General features: G+C 42.7%; 1 long non-coding RNA gene and 1 gene segment (V, D, J or C); one reads left to right on the top strand and one right to left on the bottom strand.

Annotated features, from left to right (window-relative positions):
- LOC137373130 (uncharacterized) overlaps positions 1–12,313 on the bottom strand; it is a 57,184-nt gene extending 44,871 nt beyond the window's left edge. The window contains exon 1 of the long non-coding RNA XR_010975598.1: positions 11,870–12,313. This is a non-coding gene — a long non-coding RNA (uncharacterized lncRNA). The remainder of the gene's footprint in view (positions 1–11,869) is intronic.
- The window catches only part of LOC137373129 (Ig kappa chain V region Mem5-like), a 60,626-nt gene extending 40,334 nt beyond the window's left edge, over positions 1–20,292 (top strand). Inside the window, 2 exon segments of the V gene segment in view lie at positions 11,625–11,663; positions 19,346–20,292. Of these exon segments, the coding sequence occupies positions 11,625–11,663; positions 19,346–19,674 (368 nt within the window).
- The last annotated feature ends 736 nt before the right edge of the window (positions 20,293–21,028 follow it).

Genomic DNA, 21,028 nt, shown 5'->3' on the forward strand with positions numbered 1-21,028 from the left:
CACAGTCCCACCTCCCGCACTGACACATCCCACAGTTATATATAATATATAATAATGGACGCACAGTCCCACCTCCTCGACTGACACGTTCCACAGTTATATATAATATATAATATTGGAAACACAGTCCCACCTCCCATTATGACACATCCCACAGTTATATATAATATATAATAATGGAAACACAGTCCCACCTCCCGCACTGAAACATCCCACAGTTATATATAATATATAATAATGGACACACTGTCCCACCACCTGCACTGACACATCCCACAGTTATATATAATATATAATAATGGACACACAGTCCCACCTCCCGCACTGACACATCCCACAGTTATAGAAAATATATAATAATCGACACACAGTCCCACCTCCTGCACTGACACATCCCACAGTTATATATAATGATAATAATGGACACACAGTCCCACCTCCCGCACTGACACATCCCACAGTTATATATAGTATATAATAATGGACACACAGTCCCACCTCCCGCACTGACACATCCCACAGTTATATATAATATATAATAATGGACACACAGTCCCACCACCTGTACTGACACATCCGACAGTTATATATAATATATAATAATGGACACACAGTCCCACCTCCCGCACTGACACATCCCACAGTTATATATAGTATATAATAATGGACACACAGTCCCACCTCCCGCACTGACACATCCCACAGTTATATATAGTATATAATAATGGACACACAGTCCCACCTCCCGCACTGACACATTTCACAGTTATATATAGTATATAATAATGGACACACAGTCCCACCTCCCGCACTGACACATCTCACAGTTATATATAGTATATAATAATGGACACACAGTCCCACCTCCCGCACTGACATCCCACAGTTATATATAATATATAATAATGGACGCACAGTCCCACCTACCCGACTGACATGTTCCACATTTATATATAATATATAATAATGGACTCACAGCCCTCCTCCCGCACTGACACATCCCACAGTTATAGATAATATATAATAATGGACGCACAGTCCCACCTCCCGCACTGACACATCCCACAGTTATATATAATATATAATAATGGACACACAGTCCCACCTCCCGCACTGACACATCCCACAGTTATATATATATATAATAATGGATGCACAGTCCCACCTCCTCGACTGACACGTTCCACAGTTATATATAATATATAATAAGGGACGCACAGTCCCACCTCCTCGACTGACACGTTCCACAGTTATATATAATATATAATTAGGGACGCACAGTCCCACCTCCTCGACTAACACGTTCCACAGTTATATATAATATATAATAAGGGACGCACAGTCCCACCTCCTCGACTGACACGTTCCACTGTTATATATAATATATAATATGGGACGCACAGTCCCACCTCCTCGACTGACACGTTCCACTGTTATATATAATATATAATAATGGATGCACAGTCCCACCTTCCGCACTGACACATCCCACTGTTATATATAATATATAATAATGGACACACAGTCGCACCTCCTGCACTGACACATCCCACAGTTATATATAATATATAATAATGGACACACAGTCCCACCTCCTGAACTGACACATCCCACAGTTATATATAATATATAATAATGGACGCACAGTCCCACCTCCTGTACTGACACATCCCACTGTTATATCTAATATATAATAATGGACACACAGTCCCACCTCCTGGACTGACACGTCCCACAGTTATATATAAGACATAATATTGGACACACAGTCCCACCTCCTGTACTGACACATCCGACAGTTATATATAATATATAATATTGGACACACAGTCCCACCTCCTGTACTGACACATCCGACAGTTATATATAATATATAATATTGGACACACAGCCCCACCTCCTGTACTGACACATCCCACAGTTATATATAATATATGTTCATGGACACACAGTCCCACCTCCCGCACTGACACATCCCACAGTTATATATAAGACATAATATTGGACACACAGTCCCACCTCCTGTACTGACACATCCGACAGTTATCTAGAATATATAATAATGGACACACAGTCCCACCTCCCGCACTGACACATCCGACAGTTGTATATAATATATAATAATGGACACACAGTCCCACTTCCCGCACTGACACATCCCACAGTTATATATAATATATAATATTGGACGCACAGTCCCACCTCCTCGACTGACACGTTCCACAGTTATATATAATATATAATAATGGACACACAGTCCCACCTCCTGTACTGACACATCCCACAGTTATATATAATATATAATAATGGACACACAGTCCCACCTCCCGCACTGACACATCCCACAGTTATATATAATATATAATAATGGACACACAGTCCCACCTCCTCGACTGACACTTTCCACAGTTACATATAATATATAATAATGGACGCACAGTCCCACCTCCTCGACTGACACGTTCCACAGTGATATATAATATATAATAATGGAGACACAGTCCCACCTCCTTGATTTACACGTTCCACAGTTATATATAATATATAGTAATGGACACACAGTCCCACCTCCCGCACTGACACATCCCACAGTTATATATAATATATAATAATGGACGCACAGTACCACCTCCTCGACTGACACGTTCCACAGTTATATATAATATATAATAATGGACACACAGTCCCACCTCCCGCACTGACACATCCCACAGTTATATCTCATATATAATAATGGACGCACAGTCCCACCTGCTCGACTGACACGTTCCACAGTTATATATAAGATATAATATTGGAAACACAGTCCCACCTCCCATTATGACAAATCCCACAGTTATATATAATATATAATAATGGAAACACAGTCCCACCTCCCGCACTGAAACATCCCACAGTTATATATAGTATATAATAATGGACACACAGTCCCACCTCCTGTACTGACACATCCCACAGTTATATATAATATATAATAATGGACACACAGTCCCACCACCTGCACTGACACATCCCACAGTTATATATAATATATAATAATGGAAACACAGTCCCACCTCCCGCACTGAAACATCCCACTGTTATATATAATATATAATAATGGACACACGGTCCCACCTCCTGTACTGACACATCCCACAGTTATATATAATATATAATAATCGACACACAGTCCCACCTCCTGCACTGACACATCCCACAGTTATATATAATATATAATAATCGACACACAGTCCCACCTCCTGCACTGACACATCCCACAGTTATATATAATATATAATAATGGAAACACAGTCCCGCCTCCCGCACTGACACATCCCACAGTTATATATAATATATAATAATGGAAACACAGTCCCACCTCCCACACTGAAACATCCCACAGTTATATATAGTATATAATAATGGATACACTGTCCCACCTCCCGCACTGACACATCCCACAGTTATATATAATATATAATAATGGAAACACAGTCCCACCTCCCGCACTGAAACATCCCACAGTTATATATAATATATAATAATGGACACACAGTCCCACCTCCCGCACTGACACATCCCACAGTTATATATAATATATAATAATGGACACACAGTCCCACCTCCCGCACTGACACATCCCACAGTTATATATAATATATAATAATGGACACACAGTCCCACCTCCCGCACTGACATCCCACAGTTATATATAATATATAATAATGGACGCACAGTCCCACCTACCCGACTGACATGTTCCACATTTATATATAATATATAATAATGGACTCACAGCCCACCTCCCGCACTGACACATCCCACAGTTATAGATAATATATAATAATGGACACACAGTCCCACCTCCCGCACTGACACATCCCACAGTTATATATAATATATAATAATGGATACACAGTCCCACCTCCCGCACTGACATCCCACAGTTATAGATAATATATAATAATGGACACACAGTCCCACCTCCCGCACTGACACATCCCACAGTTATATATAATATATAATAATGGACGCACAGTCCCACCTACCCGACTGACATGTTCCACATTTATATATAATATATAATAATGGACTCACAGCCCACCTCCCGCACTGACACATTCCACAGTTATATATAATATATAATAATGAACACACAGTCCCACCTCCTCGACTGACACGTTCCACAGTTATATATAATATATAATAATGGACGCACAGTCCCACCTACCCGACTGACATGTTCCACATTTATATATAATATATAATAATGGACTCACAGCCCACCTCCCGCACTGACACATCCCACAGTTATATATAATATATAATAATGGATGCACAGTCCCACCTCCTCGACTGACACGTTCCACAGTTATATATAATATATAATAAGGGACGCACAGTCCCACCTCCTCGACTGACACGTTCCACAGTTATATATAATATATAATAAGGGACGCACAGTCCCACCTCCTCGACTAACACGTTCCACAGTTATATATAATATATAATAAGGGACGCACAGTCCCACCTCCTCGACTGACACGTTCCACAGTTATATATAATATATAATAATGGACACACAGTCCCACCTCCTCGACTAACACGTTCCACAGTTATAGATAATATATAATAAGGGACGCACAGTCCCACCTCCTCGACTGACACGTTCCACTGTTATATATAATATATAATATGGGACGCACAGTCCCACCTCCCGCACTGACACATCCCACAGTTATATATAATATATAATAATGGACACACAGTCCCACCTCCTGCACTGACACATCCCACAGTTATAGATAATGTATAATAATGGACACACAGTCCGACCTCCTGCACTGACACATCCCACAGTTATATATAATATATAATAATGGACACACAGTCCCACCTTCTGCACTGACACATCCCACAGTTATATATAATATATAATAATGGACACACAGTCCCACCTCCTCGACTAACACGTTCCACAGTTATAGATAATATATAATAAGGGACGCACAGTCCCACCTCCTCGACTGACACGTTCCACTGTTATATATAATATATAATATGGGACGCACAGTCCCACCTCCCGCACTGACACATCCCACAGTTATATATAATATATAATAATGGACACACAGTCCCACCTCCTGCACTGACACATCCCACAGTTATATATAATATATAATAATGGACACACAGTCCCACCTCCTGTACTGACACATCCCACAGTTATATATAATATATAATAATGGACACACAGTCCCACCTCCTGTACTGACACATCCCACAGTTAGATATAATATATAATAATGGACACACAGTCCCACCTCCTGTACTGACACATCCCACAGTTATATATAATATATAATAATGGACACACAGTCCCACCTCCTGTACTGACACATCCCACAGTTATATATAATATATAATAATGGACACACAGTCCCACCTCCTGTACTGACACATCCCACAGTTAGATATAATATATAATAATGGACACACAGTCCCACCTCCTGCACTGAAACATCCCACTGTTATATATAATATATAATAATGGACACACGGTCCCACCTCCTGTACTGACACATCCCACAGTTATATATAATATATAATAATGGACACACAGTCCCACCACCTGCACTGACACATCCCACAGTTATATATAATATATAATAATGGACACACAGTCCCACCTCCCGCACTGACACATTCCACAGTTATATATAATATATAATAATCGACACACAGTCCCACCTCCTGCACTGACACATCCCACAGTTATATATAATATATAATAATCGACACACAGTCCCACCTCCTGCACTGACACATCCCACAGTTATATATAATATATAATAATGGAAACACAGTCCCGCCTCCCGCACTGACACATCCCACAGTTATATATAATATATAATAATGGAAACACAGTCCCACCTCCCGCACTGTAACATCCCACAGTTATATATAGTATATAATAATGGATACACTGTCCCACCTCCCGCACTGACACATCCCACAGTTATATATAATATATAATAATGGAAACACAGTCCCACCTCCCGCACTGAAACATCCCACAGTTATATATAATATATAATAATGGACACACAGTCCCACCTCCCGCACTGACACATCCCACAGTTATATATAATATATAATAATGGACACACAGTCCCACCTCCCGCACTGACACATCCCACAGTTATATATAATATATAATAATGGACACACAGTCCCACCTCCCGCACTGACATCCCACAGTTATATATAATATATAATAATGGACGCACAGTCCCACCTACCCGACTGACATGTTCCACATTTATATATAATATATAATAATGGACTCACAGCCCACCTCCCGCACTGACACATCCCACAGTTATAGATAATATATAATAATGGACACACAGTCCCACCTCCCGCACTGACACATCCCACAGTTATATATAATATATAATAATGGATACACAGTCCCACCTCCCGCACTGACATCCCACAGTTATAGATAATATATAATAATGGACACACAGTCCCACCTCCCGCACTGACACATCCCACAGTTATATATAATATATAATAATGGACGCACAGTCCCACCTACCCGACTGACATGTTCCACATTTATATATAATATATAATAATGGACTCACAGCCCACCTCCCGCACTGACACATTCCACAGTTATATATAATATATAATAATGAACACACAGTCCCACCTCCTCGACTGACACGTTCCACAGTTATATATAATATATAATAATGGACGCACAGTCCCACCTACCCGACTGACATGTTCCACATTTATATATAATATATAATAATGGACTCACAGCCCACCTCCCGCACTGACACATCCCACAGTTATATATAATATATAATAATGGATGCACAGTCCCACCTCCTCGACTGACACGTTCCACAGTTATATATAATATATAATAAGGGACGCACAGTCCCACCTCCTCGACTGACACGTTCCACAGTTATATATAATATATAATAAGGGACGCACAGTCCCACCTCCTCGACTAACACGTTCCACAGTTATATATAATATATAATAAGGGACGCACAGTCCCACCTCCTCGACTGACACGTTCCACAGTTATATATAATATATAATAATGGACACACAGTCCCACCTCCTCGACTAACACGTTCCACAGTTATAGATAATATATAATAAGGGACGCACAGTCCCACCTCCTCGACTGACACGTTCCACTGTTATATATAATATATAATATGGGACGCACAGTCCCACCTCCCGCACTGACACATCCCACAGTTATATATAATATATAATAATGGACACACAGTCCCACCTCCTGCACTGACACATCCCACAGTTATAGATAATGTATAATAATGGACACACAGTCCGACCTCCTGCACTGACACATCCCACAGTTATATATAATATATAATAATGGACACACAGTCCCACCTTCTGCACTGACACATCCCACAGTTATATATAATATATAATAATGGACACACAGTCCCACCTCCTCGACTAACACGTTCCACAGTTATAGATAATATATAATAAGGGACGCACAGTCCCACCTCCTCGACTGACACGTTCCACTGTTATATATAATATATAATATGGGACGCACAGTCCCACCTCCCGCACTGACACATCCCACAGTTATATATAATATATAATAATGGACACACAGTCCCACCTCCTGCACTGACACATCCCACAGTTATATATAATATATAATAATGGACACACAGTCCCACCTCCTGTACTGACACATCCCACAGTTATATATAATATATAATAATGGACACACAGTCCCACCTCCTGTACTGACACATCCCACAGTTAGATATAATATATAATAATGGACACACAGTCCCACCTCCTGTACTGACACAACCCACTGTTATATATAATATATAATAATGGACACACAGTCACACCTCCTGCACTGACACATCCCACAGTTATATATAATATATAATAATGGACACACAGTCCCACCTCCTCGACTAACACGTTCCACAGTTATAGATAATATATAATAAGGGACGCACAGTCCCACCTCCTCGACTGACACATCCCACAGTTATAGATAATATATAATAATGGACACACAGTCCCACCTCCTCGACTAACACGTTCCACAGTTATAGATAATATATAATAAGGGACGCACAGTCCCAATTTCTCTACTGACACATCCACCGTTATATATAATATATAATAATGGACACACAGTCCCAATTTCACTACTGACACGTCCACAGTTATATATAATATATAATAATGGACACACAGTCCCACCTCCTGTACTGACACATCCACCGTTATATATAATATATAATAATGGACACACAGTCCCACCTCCTGTACTGACACATCCCACAGTTATATATAATATATAATAATGGACACACAGTCACACCTCCTGCACTGACACATCCCACAGTTATATATAATATATAATAATGGACACACAGTCCCACCTCCTGTACTGACACATCCCACAGTTATATATAATATTTAATAATGGACACACAGTCCCACCTCCTGTACCGACACATCCCACAGTTATATTTATTATATAATAAACAGACGTTCTATTAAAACAGTTGCTTCAATCTCCTGTCTTATCTATCTGGGAAATATTTGCTGTTTTGTGCATTGCTGCCACATGTGTCGATGAGAGTGTTGACAGAAACATTCCCCTGAACGGTGTGAGGAATTGAGAAAGGATGGAGGAGTTTAGAGAGGACGAGGAGCTGCTGTCTTCATCAGTGAGAATCTCACAGCTCTGGAGATTTGACATTTTGCTTCATTCGATTCTCTCTGGGTTCTCGTGGAGTCGCTTCATGAGCACAGACTAATTATTGATCATTATTATTGACCCCCCATCCCAGGTCAGACACCCCAGGTCAGTTACTATGGAAACAGGTTTCTTATCATCTGATTGGACAATCTGGATGACACAATTTTCACCAATCAAAATCCAATTTAGAAAAGTGTCGAAATGAATAAAACTGAAATCATAAATAGAAAGCAAACTGAACAAATTAAAGCCTGATGTTATTTCCACGATCCACTACACACTCCTGTCCCTGTGGTGCCCACTGCAGCCTGAAGGCCTCAAGTGACCCAGCAGACACCCCCTGCTCCTTCTCCAGGGCCACCCGGGTGGGGACAATGCCATGGTAGAGAGACTGGCAGCCAGTGCCACCACCCCCATGGGTCCCATCCAACTCGGGCCTGTGGATGGACACCTTGGCCAGGCCCAGGAGCAGACCCACGAGGAGGGGCCTCCAACCTGCCCAGTCCCCTCTGCACTGGGTGGCCAAAGATCAGGAGTGTGGGCCTGAATTAGAACCAGAGGATGAGGAGCAGCCCCTTCAAATAATGGAACAGGGGCCACAACCTCTCCCACTCCATGTAGACATGATCCACCGACTCTGAAACTCACTGTTTTCAAATGGTCCATGAGGAAGACCAGAGTCAGCAACAGAAACATCACATTTACAGAAACACTCCTCCCCTTTTCTCCAGGGCACAGGCAGGTGAGCTCGGTTAGCTGGGAGATTTTCATTTTCCAGGAATTGAGTGGCTCCAGGTTTTTCCATCTGATGTGGTGGGAAGAGCAGCTGGAAGATTTATCATCGACAAGTAGAATTCCCAACTTTCCCAAGCATGGCAGCATGGAATTCAAACAGAGAGAGAGAGTGAAGCTGAGACAGCAGGAGAGAGAGAGAAACAGAGACAGTGGGAGAGAGAGAATGACAGAAAGAGAGACAGTGAGAGAGAGAGAGAGAGATAAAGAGAGACAGTAGGAGAGAGAGAGAAAGTGCTAGAGAGAGACAGATAGAGAGAGAGAAAGAGTGAGAGAAAGAGAATGAGAGAAAGAGAGAGAGGGAGATAGTGAGATAGACAGAGGGAAAGAGCACAAGAGGGACAGCGTGAGAGAGAGAGATGGCTGGTTGGCCCAGTGGACATTGGGACTCTGACTTCTGGCCTATATGAGGGTCCCGAGCCTGCCCATGTCATCAGCACTCGCCGGAGCAACTTTCTGGGAGGCAGCCTCTTAATTGGTCACCTCCACACTCACTGTCCTATTAATGATGGCAGTCAGGCTCCCGAGCCTGCAGGCCCAATCAGAGGGCCCACAGTGATGTCAGGCTGGCAGCTCCACCGGGAGAGGTGGGCCCTGCTGAAACAGGCAGGCGAGAGTGAGGGCCCCTCAACATGGAGACGCCCTTGGCTGCCTGCAGAGGAATAGTAAAATAAAAAGGGCTGAAGCCAGTTGGGCCATCAGGTTGAAGAGGGTTAGGGTTAGGAAACTCCTCCACAGGATTATTAACAGGCGGGACTGCAGCTTTTCATCCCTGTAGCTCTGTCATTGGGACATAGAGTCTCCGTCTCCGATGGTCCCCTGGCCTGCTGCCGGGAGGCCTCCTCCATTGAGCTGGTGGCCTCCGCACTCGGGGGTGGGGAGGCCGCTCCGACGTTGGTAAAATACCAGCACCGGCTCAAAAATGGCCCCTAAATGTGAACTTCATTGCTCTAATTGTCTGCCCATCTCCATGGAGGCAGCAGATGACCGGTTCCCAGTACACCCATGGGAAAGTAACCCGGAGGCGGGAATGTGTCAGGGAGCCATGTTGACACGGCTCGTCGTATTTTTCCCAGTCCTGCCCAACCTCCAAATGAGAACCCCGTCTCCATGGCACCGGGAGAATTCATCCCAGTCTGTTAGAGACAGAGAGAGAGAAAGTGAGAGAGAGAGAAAGAGAGAGAGAGTGAGAGGGAGAAAAAGAGAGACAGAGTGAGAAAGAGAGACAAAGTGAGAGAGTGAGAGAGAGAGAAAGAGAGAGATAGTGAGAGGGAGAAAAAGAGAGACAGAGTGAGACTGAATGAGAGAGAGTGAGAGTGAGAAAGAGAGTGAGTGAGAGAGAGAGAAAGAGAGAGACAGTGAGAGGGAGAAAAAGAGAGACAGAGTGAGAGAGTGAGAGAGAGTGAGAAATAGAGACAGAGTGAGAGAGAGACAGAGTGAGAGAGTGAGAGAGAGAGAAAGAGAGAGATAGTGAGAGGGAGAAAAAGAGAGACAGAGTGAGGCAGAATGAGAGAGTGAGAGTGAGAAAGAGAGAGAGAGTGAGAGAGAAAGAAAGAGAGAGACAGTGAGAGGGAGAAAAAGAGAGACAGAGTGAGGGAGTGAGAGAGAGTGAGAAAGAGAGACAGAGTGAGTGAGAGAAAGAGAGAGACAGATTGAGAGAGAGTGTGAGAGAGAGAGAGCGTGTGACAGAGACAGAGTAACAGGGAGTGAGAGAGAGGGACATAATGAGAGAGTGAAAGAGACAGAGTGAGAGAAAACAATGAGAGAGAGACAGAATGTGAGAGAAACCCAAAGTAGCAGAGACAGAGTGTGACACACTGTGAACGACACACACAGACAGAGACAGACAGAAGCACACATAGAGACAGAGACAAATAGATATATATAGAGAGAGTGTGAGAGACAGAGACACACATACACACAGGCAAAGAGTGACAGAGAGAGAGACACAGTGACAGTGAAAGACAGAGAGAGGGTGAGAGTGAGTGAGTGAAACAGAGAGCAGAGGATATTGTACAGCCCCTGCACTGGAAGCTGTCAGTGTGGTTTACGTTCGGTAAAGGAACCAAGCTCAGACTGAGTAAGTAAACCTCAATCCTCCGTTATTAATCCTTTAAATACTGAAACTTTTGAAAACACAAATGCTGAATAGTGGAAGGTGTTAGTAAGGAGCTGCAGTCAATGAAATGGTTCATTGAAGAGCACTGTGTATAACAGGGTGCCCAGCTGTATTTCTTTAGTTACATTCCCCCTTTAACCAGCAAGATATAAGTAACCAACTTTTACCGAGTGTGTAGAGGAGATCTGGACGTTTGCAGACTGTGGTCACATTCCTGCTCCATGGAGTGAAATCCCTCACTAGACTCCTGCCAGTCTCAGTGTGAGCTCTGGGTCTCTGTCACAGTCTCTGATAGAACTGATCTCAGCACCAGCACAGTGAGACACCAAGGTCCCACCTCCCCCAGCTTTAACTCTGCTCTGTCCACTCCCTGCTTATCTCTTGTCAAAGTTCTGATGACAAACAGCGACAGCAGGGCTCCCAATCCAGTGGCTTCAGTGTTCCAGGGTTTTGGGGAGACTCTCAGTTGCTTTGTCTTTGGGTCAAGTTCAGGTCGATTGTTCTGACCAGGTGATGAAAGTCTCTAGGGGTCTTTCACAGCCTTCACCTGGTCTTACTGTAACAAGATTTAATTTGAAACACACTGTGTGAGGCAAAGAAATGAGCACAAACAGGTTTTCTTAGGTTTAAAGAAGAAAGGTGAAATTTATTAAAACTTAAACTAAAACTCTAATTCAGTTAACGCGTACGGATACACGCCATGCCCCATGCTAGCATGCATATGCGATACACACATGCAAATAGAGACAGAAAAGAGCAGAAGAAAAATAAAGTGCAGAGGTTTGAGGCAATCTCTGAAGAGAGTTTTTGTTACTGTGCTTCGAGCTCACTGTAGTCCTTGCTTGTCGGTAGGTGTTGCTTTTCATTGGGGCCCAGTATTCTTCTTAAACCTTGTTCACTGTGGGAGACTTTTCCCTCTTGCGGTTCATATGTCTTCAATGATTCCTGAAGCTGGTCAGAGAGATGAAAGCCAATGGGAGAGAGACAGTGGCAAGCCAGCCATGAAAAGTCTTTTCAGTCCAGGAGCAAACAGCTTTCTGAGTTCAAATTCTCTGTGGCAAGTTCAAATTCAAAAAACTACAACAGCCAGTTAGTCATGTGACTAAACTGGTCTGGCCATGTCCGATGGTGTAGTCGGCCATCTTAGCAGTCAAGCTGGAATGGGAGCTCCTCCATCCTCAATGTCTGGTATTCAAAAGTCCATTGTGGATTGAATTTGTCAGGAAATGGTCTTTTGTCCCTTCCAAGTTCTGTCTGTTATTATGCCAATGTCTTTCCAGTCAAGGGCCTGGTGTTGTTTTTTAAAAACAAGTTCTTTCTTTACTCCAGCAACAGATTAAAAAGCAGTGTTCATATGGTGAAATTAATGTGCCTCATTCTTGGCAGGTGGGGGCCTGCATGACACTGATATTTATCTCTGAACCGATGTCACTGAAAATGTTCATTTACCTCATTGCTGTTTGTGGGATCTTGCTGTGCACAAATTGTCTGCCACATTTCCTGCATTCAAACAGTGACTGCTCTTTAAACAAGTCCTTCATTGTCTGTAAATGACTTTGGGAGGTCCTGAGGTGTGAAATACTCGATATAAATACAAGTCTTTCTTTTCTTTTTATTAACCGGGAGCTCCCACAATACCCTGTTGATTAAAGCTGAACCCAGCAGAAAATCCACAGAAAACCGACTAATGTTTGTCTGATTTGTCTGTGTGTTTATTAGACATGACTGAGCAGATAGCAAGAGTTTCAGCAGCAACAAAGGTGTTACTCTAGTGCCCCTCCCACTTTCCCCATCGACTTACATAATACTTACGGGGAAAGGGCTCAGCACCTGCCATCGACTGGTTAAATGTCACCCCTCTAGACTACAGGTCTCCCGTAATCTGCTCTCCATCTCTCTCCTGAAGGCACTATCTCTGGCTGGGGCACAGCTCCACCCTCCCCAAGTGGCCTCATTCCTCCAAGTGTGAGCCGGGAGGTTGAGAATGGCAGGCTATTCGACTGTGAGGTTTTAGTGTTGCCTCAGTGGGTCGCACTCTCACTTCTGAGTCAGAATGTCGTGGCTTCAAGTCCCACTCCAGAGACTGGAGCACATAATCCAGGCTGACACTACAGTGCAGTATTGAGGGAGTGCTGCATTGTCAGAGGTGCTGTCTTTCAGATGAGACAAACTGACGTCTGCCCTCTCAGGTGAATGTAAAGGATCCCACTGCACTATTAGAAGAGCAGGGGAGTTCTCCTCGGTGTTCTGGACAATGTTTATCACTCAACCAACAGCACTGAAAATCAGATTATCTGCTCATTATCACTCAGCTGTCTGGGATCTTGCTGTGCACAATTGGCCGTAAAACACTTTGGGACATCCTGAGGTAGTGACAGGCACTATAGAAATGCAAGTCTTTCTTTGAGTTTGGAGGCTCCTGATCCTGACCCTCGCGCACACTCTCACCTTCCAGGGGTCATGGGATCATTTGGAGCAGTGACCCTGCCTGACCCCAGTACACTGAGACTGATTATAACCTCACCCTTGACCTCACCCCAGTGTTGGACAAGAAGGTTTTAAATGAAATCGAAAACCTTCTGCACCGACACCCAACATGAATCCTTTCTGACATGTGTTGATACAAGTCTGCTCCAGTGTTCTCGGAGAAAGTTCTCAGGATGTGTGTGTGATCTGAGATTTGTTAACACTGAGCCTGTTTCCTCCAGATAGACTGATCTACAGTTCGAGCTTCCTGTCAGGTTAACAGTGTCTTAAAGGGACACTGAGTCTTTAAACACTCTTACTATTAACCATTTCAGTGCTGAATTGGTGATAAACCTTCATTAGAGACATTTATACAGAGAAACATAGAAAGATTTACAATGCAGATGAGGCCATTCGGCCCATGGTTTCCATGCCAGCTGAAAATGAGTTAACAAACCTAATCCCACTTTCCAGCTCTTATTCCCATATCCCTGTAGGTTTCGGCACCTCAAGTGCATATCCAAGTGTTTTTTCAATGTGATGAGAGTTTCTGCCTCTACCACCCTTTCAGGCAGTGAGTTCCAGACCCCCAACACCCTCTGGGTGAAAATATTACTCCTCAATTCACCTCTCACCCTTCCACCAATTAATTTAAATCTATGCCGCTGGGTTATTGACCTCTCTGCTGCGGGAAGTAGGTCCTTCCTATCCACTCTATCTAGGCCCCTCATAATTTTATACACCTCAATTAAATCTCCCCTCAGTCTCCTCTGTTCCAGAGATAACAATCCCAGCCGATCCTATCTTTCCTCATAGGTAAAATTCTCCATTCCTGGTAACATCCTCGTAAATCTCCTCTGTACCCCCTCTTGTTTGATCACATCCTTCCTGTAATGTGGTGACCAGAACTGTACACAGTTTTCTAGCTGTGGTCTAACTAGTGTTTTCTACAGTTCTGGCATAACCTCCTTACCCTTATACTCCAGGCCTCAGCGAATAAGGGCAAGCATCCCGTAAGCCTTCTTAACCACCTTATCTAGCTGTCCTGCGACCTTCAGGGATCTGTGGACATGAACTCCAAGGTCCCTCAGTTCCTCTACACTTCTCAGTATCATCCCATTTATTGGATATTCCTTTGCCTCGTTTGTCCTCCCCAAATGCATTACCTCACATTTCTCTGGACTGAATTCCATTTGCTATTTTTCTGCCCACCTGACCAGTCCATTGATATCTTCCTGCAGTCTACAGCTTTTTTCCTCATTATCAACCGCAAGGCCTATTTTTGTATCATCTACAAACTTCTTAATACCCCTTCCATTTAAATCTAAATCATTGAAAGATACTATAATCAGCAGTGGACCCAGTACTGAGCCCTGCAGAACCCCACTGAAAACAGCTTTCCACTCACAAAAACACCCGTTGACAATAAAACTTTGCTTCCTGTCACTGACTCAATTTTTGATCCAATTTCCCACTTTTCCTTGGATCCCATGGGCTTTTAATTTTCTGACCAGTCTGCCATGTGGGATCTTATCAAAGGCCTTGCTAAAATCCATGTAGACTATATCAAACATGACGCCCACTTTGACACTCCTTGTAACCTCCTCATGAAATGTAATCGTTAGTCAGACACAAACTTCCCTTAACAAATCCATGCTGACTGTCCTGAATTAATCCCGTGTTTCTCTAAATGATGGTTTTTACTGTCTCTCAGAACTTTTTCCAATAATTCTCCCACTGCCGAGGTTATGCTGACTGATCTGTAATTACTTGGTCCATCCATTCTTTCCTTTTTAAACAACAGTACAACATTAGCAGTCCTCCAGTCCTCAGGGACCATGCCTTTAACCAGAGAGAATTGGAAAATGAGGATCAGAGCCTCCGCTATTTCTCCCATTGCTTCCTTTGCAGCCTGGGATACATTTCACCTGGGCCTGGTGATTTATCCATTTTCAAGGATGTGAAACACCTTAATATTTCCTCCCTCACTAAGTTTATCCCATCCAAGATTTCACACTCCTCCTCCTTAACTACAATGTCTGCTTTGTCACTCTCTGTGAAAAAAGGCACAAAGTATTCATTCAGAAACATGTCCACATCCTCCGCCTCCACACACAGGTTAGGTTTTTGGACTCCAATTTACCCCGCTCTTTTCTTAGTGATTCTCCGGCTCTATATGTATTTATTAAACATCTTTGGGTTTTCCTTGATTTTACTAGCTAATATTTTTTCATGTCCTCTCTTTGTTTCCCTAATTTCCTTTTCAATTTCACCCCTGAACTCTCTACACTTCTCCAGGTTTTCTGCAGTATCAAGATCTCAGTATCCAATATAAGTTTCCCTTTTGTACCTTATCCTACTGTGTATGCTCTTTGCCATCTGTGGTAAATGGAGATTTGGGAGTCTCACCCTTTTTCTTTTGTGGGAACATGTTTGTTCTGAGCCCTCACTATCTCCTCCTTGAATGCCTCCCACTGCTCTGACACTGATTTACCTTCAAGTAGCTGTTTCCAGTCTAATTCTGACAAATCACATCTCAGCTTAGTAAAATTGGCCTTTTCCCAGTTTAAAACATTTACTCTTGGTCCATCTTTATCCTTTTCTATAACTGCTCTAAATCTAACTGAATTATAATCACTGCCACTAAAACACTCTCACATTGATCCCCTTCCACCTGCCCAGATTCATTCCTGAAAACTAAGTCCAGAACTGTATCTTCTCTTGTTGGTCTTTCTACTGATGAGAAAAGTTCTCCCGAATGTATTTTAGGAATTCTGCGCCCTCTGTACCTTTTATACTGAATTTATCCCAGTTAATATTTGGAAAGTTGAAATCCCCTCCTATTACTGGCCTGTTGTTTCTGCACTTTTCAGTAATTTGCCGACACATTTTCTCTTCTCTCTCCCTCTGACTGTTTGAGGGTCTATAGCAGGAGTCTGGAACCTGCGGCTCCGGAGCCACATGTGACTCTTTAACAGCTCATTTACAGCTGCCAACCTTTTCCAGTTGGATCACATTAACATGAAAAAGGCCGAAAAAATTCAGTCAAGGAAAGTAAACTGTGTTTTTATTGTGGGGATAAAAGACTAATCATTATGTTGTACTTTATAGTTTCAAATGATTATTTAAATGAAAAGCATCATCATTGTCTAAATGAACTTGTTTGAGTGGTACAGCTTCCATTGGAGGAACAGCTTTTATGTTTGTGACCATTATTGTTTCTAATATCACTGAGATGATAAATTATTCTGCTATTAGAAACTTCTTTTTTATTACGAGAATCAATAGCTGAAAAAATTGTCTTAATTCTGCACGTCTGAATTTAAATTTTTTTTTTAAATTTTGACTTTACTGACAAAATTATACAAAAACAAGTCAAAAAAATGCAATAATTCAGAGTGAAACCTATTCTGATTTTGACTTTTTTTCTATTGATACATAAATTCAATACATGTATTTTATTTATTATATATACAAAGTGTGCATTCTACCAGAGACACTTGGCAATTTAGAAGGTATTTGGTTTAGAAATGCTGAATTTTGGTCTTGACGCTGCCAGTAGTTTTTATTTTAGGTAATATTTTTGAAAACAGTCTCTTCAGGTAATAAAGGTTACCGACCCCTGGTCTATATATAGTGCAGCAATGTGATTGCCCCTTTTTTGTTCCTACGTTCATTCAAATGTCCTCATTCGATGATCCTGCTTGAATATCATCCCTCCTCACAGCTGCGATTTTTTCTTTTGACTAATATTGTGAAACCCTTCTCCTTTTTTCTCTCCCTCTCTATCCCGTTGGGAAACTCAGTATCAGGAATATTGAGCTGCCATTCCTGCCCTTCTTTCAGACTCATTTCAGTAATAACTGTCATCAAGGCAGCATTTGAGTCTGGAATCAAGAAGCCCGAGCAAAACTAGAGTCAGTGTGAATCAGGGGGAAATCTCTCGACTGTTTGGAGTCATACCTAGCACAAAGGAAGATAGCTGTGGTTGTTGGAGGTCAATCATCTCAGCTCCAGGACGTCACTGCAGGAGTTCCTCAGCATAGTGTCCTAGGCCCAACCATCTTCAGTTGCTTCATCAATGACCTTCCCTCCACCATAAGGTCAGAAGAGCGGATGTTCGCTGATGATTGCACAACCTTCAGCACCATTCGCGAATCCACAGAAACGGAAACAGACTATCTAGAAATGCAGCAAAACCTGGACACTGTCCACGCTTGGGCTGATAAGTAACAAGTAACATTCGCGTCACACAAGTGAAAGGCAATGACTATCTCAAATAAGAAAGAATCTAACCATCTCCCCTTGACATTCAATGGCATTACGATCGCTGAATCCCCCACTATCAACATCCTGAGGGTTACCATTGACCAGAACCTGAACTGCAGTAGCCCTGTAAATACTGTGGCTACAAGAGCAGGTCAAAGGCTGGCCACCTAGGAGGAAAGGCCAGCAGTTGCATGGGAACACCACCACCTGCAAGTTCTCCTCCAAGCCACACACCATCCTGACTTGGAACTATATCGCCGTTCCTTCACTGTCACTGGGTCAAAATCCTGGAACTCCCTGCCTAACAGCACTGTGGGTGTACCTACCCCACATGGACTGCAGCAGTTCAAGAAGGCAGCTCACCACCACCTTCTCAAGGGCTATTAGTGATGGGCAATAAATGCTGGCCTGGCCAGCGACGCCCACATCCCATGAATGAATAAAAAAAACTACCATATCATACTTCCAAGAGCAGTCGAACACAATTTAACCAGTTGAACATCAAACCATCCACTGTCTTTGTATTTTAGACTAAACCTAGCAAGCGAGGCAAATTAAGAAGTGATGGTGCTCATTTCTAACGATTCAACACCAGCCGTAGTTCATTAACTCAGCTGTCTGTTATCTGATGTGACAATTCCAAACACAGAAACACCCACAGAAACATACACATAAATATACACATAGAACACACAAATATACACAGAGAATACACAAATGTACAGACAGAACACACAAATAAATACATAAAACACACAAATATATACAGAGGACACACAAATATACCGACAAAAGACACAAATATATACATAAAACACACAAATATATACAGAGAGCAAAAAATATACAAATAGAACACAGAAATACACAAACATGCAGTGATTAACAGTTTTTCTCTTCTCTTTCAGGCCGAGAGAAGTCTCAACCCACACTGACCCTGATGCCCCCCTCGCCGGAGGAGGTCAAGGCCAAGGGCACTGCCACCCTGGTGTGCCTTGCCGATCACTTCTATCCCGATGAAGTGGGGGTGGAGTGGAAGAAGGACGGTGCAGCCATTTCGGCCGGAGTTCAGACCAGCAATTACCTGCGAGCTTCGGACAGCACCTACAGTGTCAGCAGCCTGCTGACCCTCTCTGGCTCTGACTGGGAGTCCAACGCCCGCTTCTCCTGTGCCCTCACCCACGAGACCCTGTCCTCTCCCCTCAGTAAGAGTGTGAGCAGATCAGAATGTGTGTAGAATGTTAGAGACAGTCCGCAGAGGAGACACAACTTTAAATATAACAGGGGTGAGCTGGGAGGATAAAGGTCATTGTCAGCACGGAATTTCAACTCTCTTCCTTCTCGTGACTGGGTCTGAGACACCTCTGAGGATCAGGGGTTAAGGCACTAAATTGGGACAGTGTAGAGGGGGCTTTTCTCTGTATCTAACCCGTACTGTACCTGCCCTGGGAGTGTTTGATTGGACAGTGTAGAGGGAGCTTTACTCTGTATCTAACCCGTACTGTACCTGCCCTGGGAGTGTTTGATTGGACAATGTAGACTCGTGATGCCAAGTAAAACCTCTCTAAGATGCTGAAGACTGTCAGCTGAGCTAAAATAATGTGAACCTCAGAAGTCGCTGCTTCAGTAAACCAGACCTCCTTCCTGCTCACCCTGCAGTTACAATTTAAAGTTTAGTCTCTGTTTAAAGCGACAGGATTCTCATGTTATTGAGAAAATCTCCACAACTGTTTTAATAAACCTTCATTCTCCCTGTGAATTTCTCCAGCTTCCTCTCACTGAGCTGTTTATTCAAGTCTTTTTACTGTAAATGTAAATCTGTAAAAGGTAATAAACATTAAGAATATTCAGTAAATGTCTCGGGAGTACTTTGGAAATGTCCCACATTCCTGTCAGTTGATTGGCTGTATTTCAGCAAGTGATTCTAATGATTGGCTGGTTGAACTCTCAATCAATAGCACATTAGCATAAGATTTGATTACAAACATAAATACAAACATATGAATTAGGAACAGGAGTAGGCCACTCGGCCCCTCGAACCTCCTCCACCATTCAATAAGATCATGGCTGATCTGATTGTAATCTCAACACCACATTCCCTCCTACCCATGATAACCTTTCACCCCCTTGCTTATCAAGAATCTATCCACCTCTGCCTTAAAAATATTTATAGACTCTGCTTCCATCGCCTTTTGAGAAAGAGAGTTCCAAAGAGTCACGACCCTTGGAAATAAAAGAATTCTCAACTCTGTATTAAATGGGTGACACCTTATTTTTAAATAGTGACCCCAAGTTCTAGTTTCTTCAACAAGAAGAAACAACCTTTCCACATCCACCCTGTCAAAACCCCTCAGGAATCTTATATGTCTCCATCAAGTCACCTCTTACTCTTCTAAACTCCAGTGGATATAAACCTAACCTGTCCAACCTTTCCTCAGAGGAAAACCTGCACATTCCAAGTATTAGTCTAATAAACCTTCTCTGAACTGATTCCAACACATTTACATCCTGTAGGTGTGTGTTTCGGAGTGTGTGTGGGTTACCCAATACTGTCTGTAGGTGTGTGTGTCTGCGTATGTGTGGGTTACCCT

This window comes from Heterodontus francisci, chromosome 8 (assembly GCF_036365525.1).
Source record: "Heterodontus francisci isolate sHetFra1 chromosome 8, sHetFra1.hap1, whole genome shotgun sequence".
In the NCBI taxonomy this organism is placed as follows: domain Eukaryota; kingdom Metazoa; phylum Chordata; class Chondrichthyes; order Heterodontiformes; family Heterodontidae; genus Heterodontus; species Heterodontus francisci.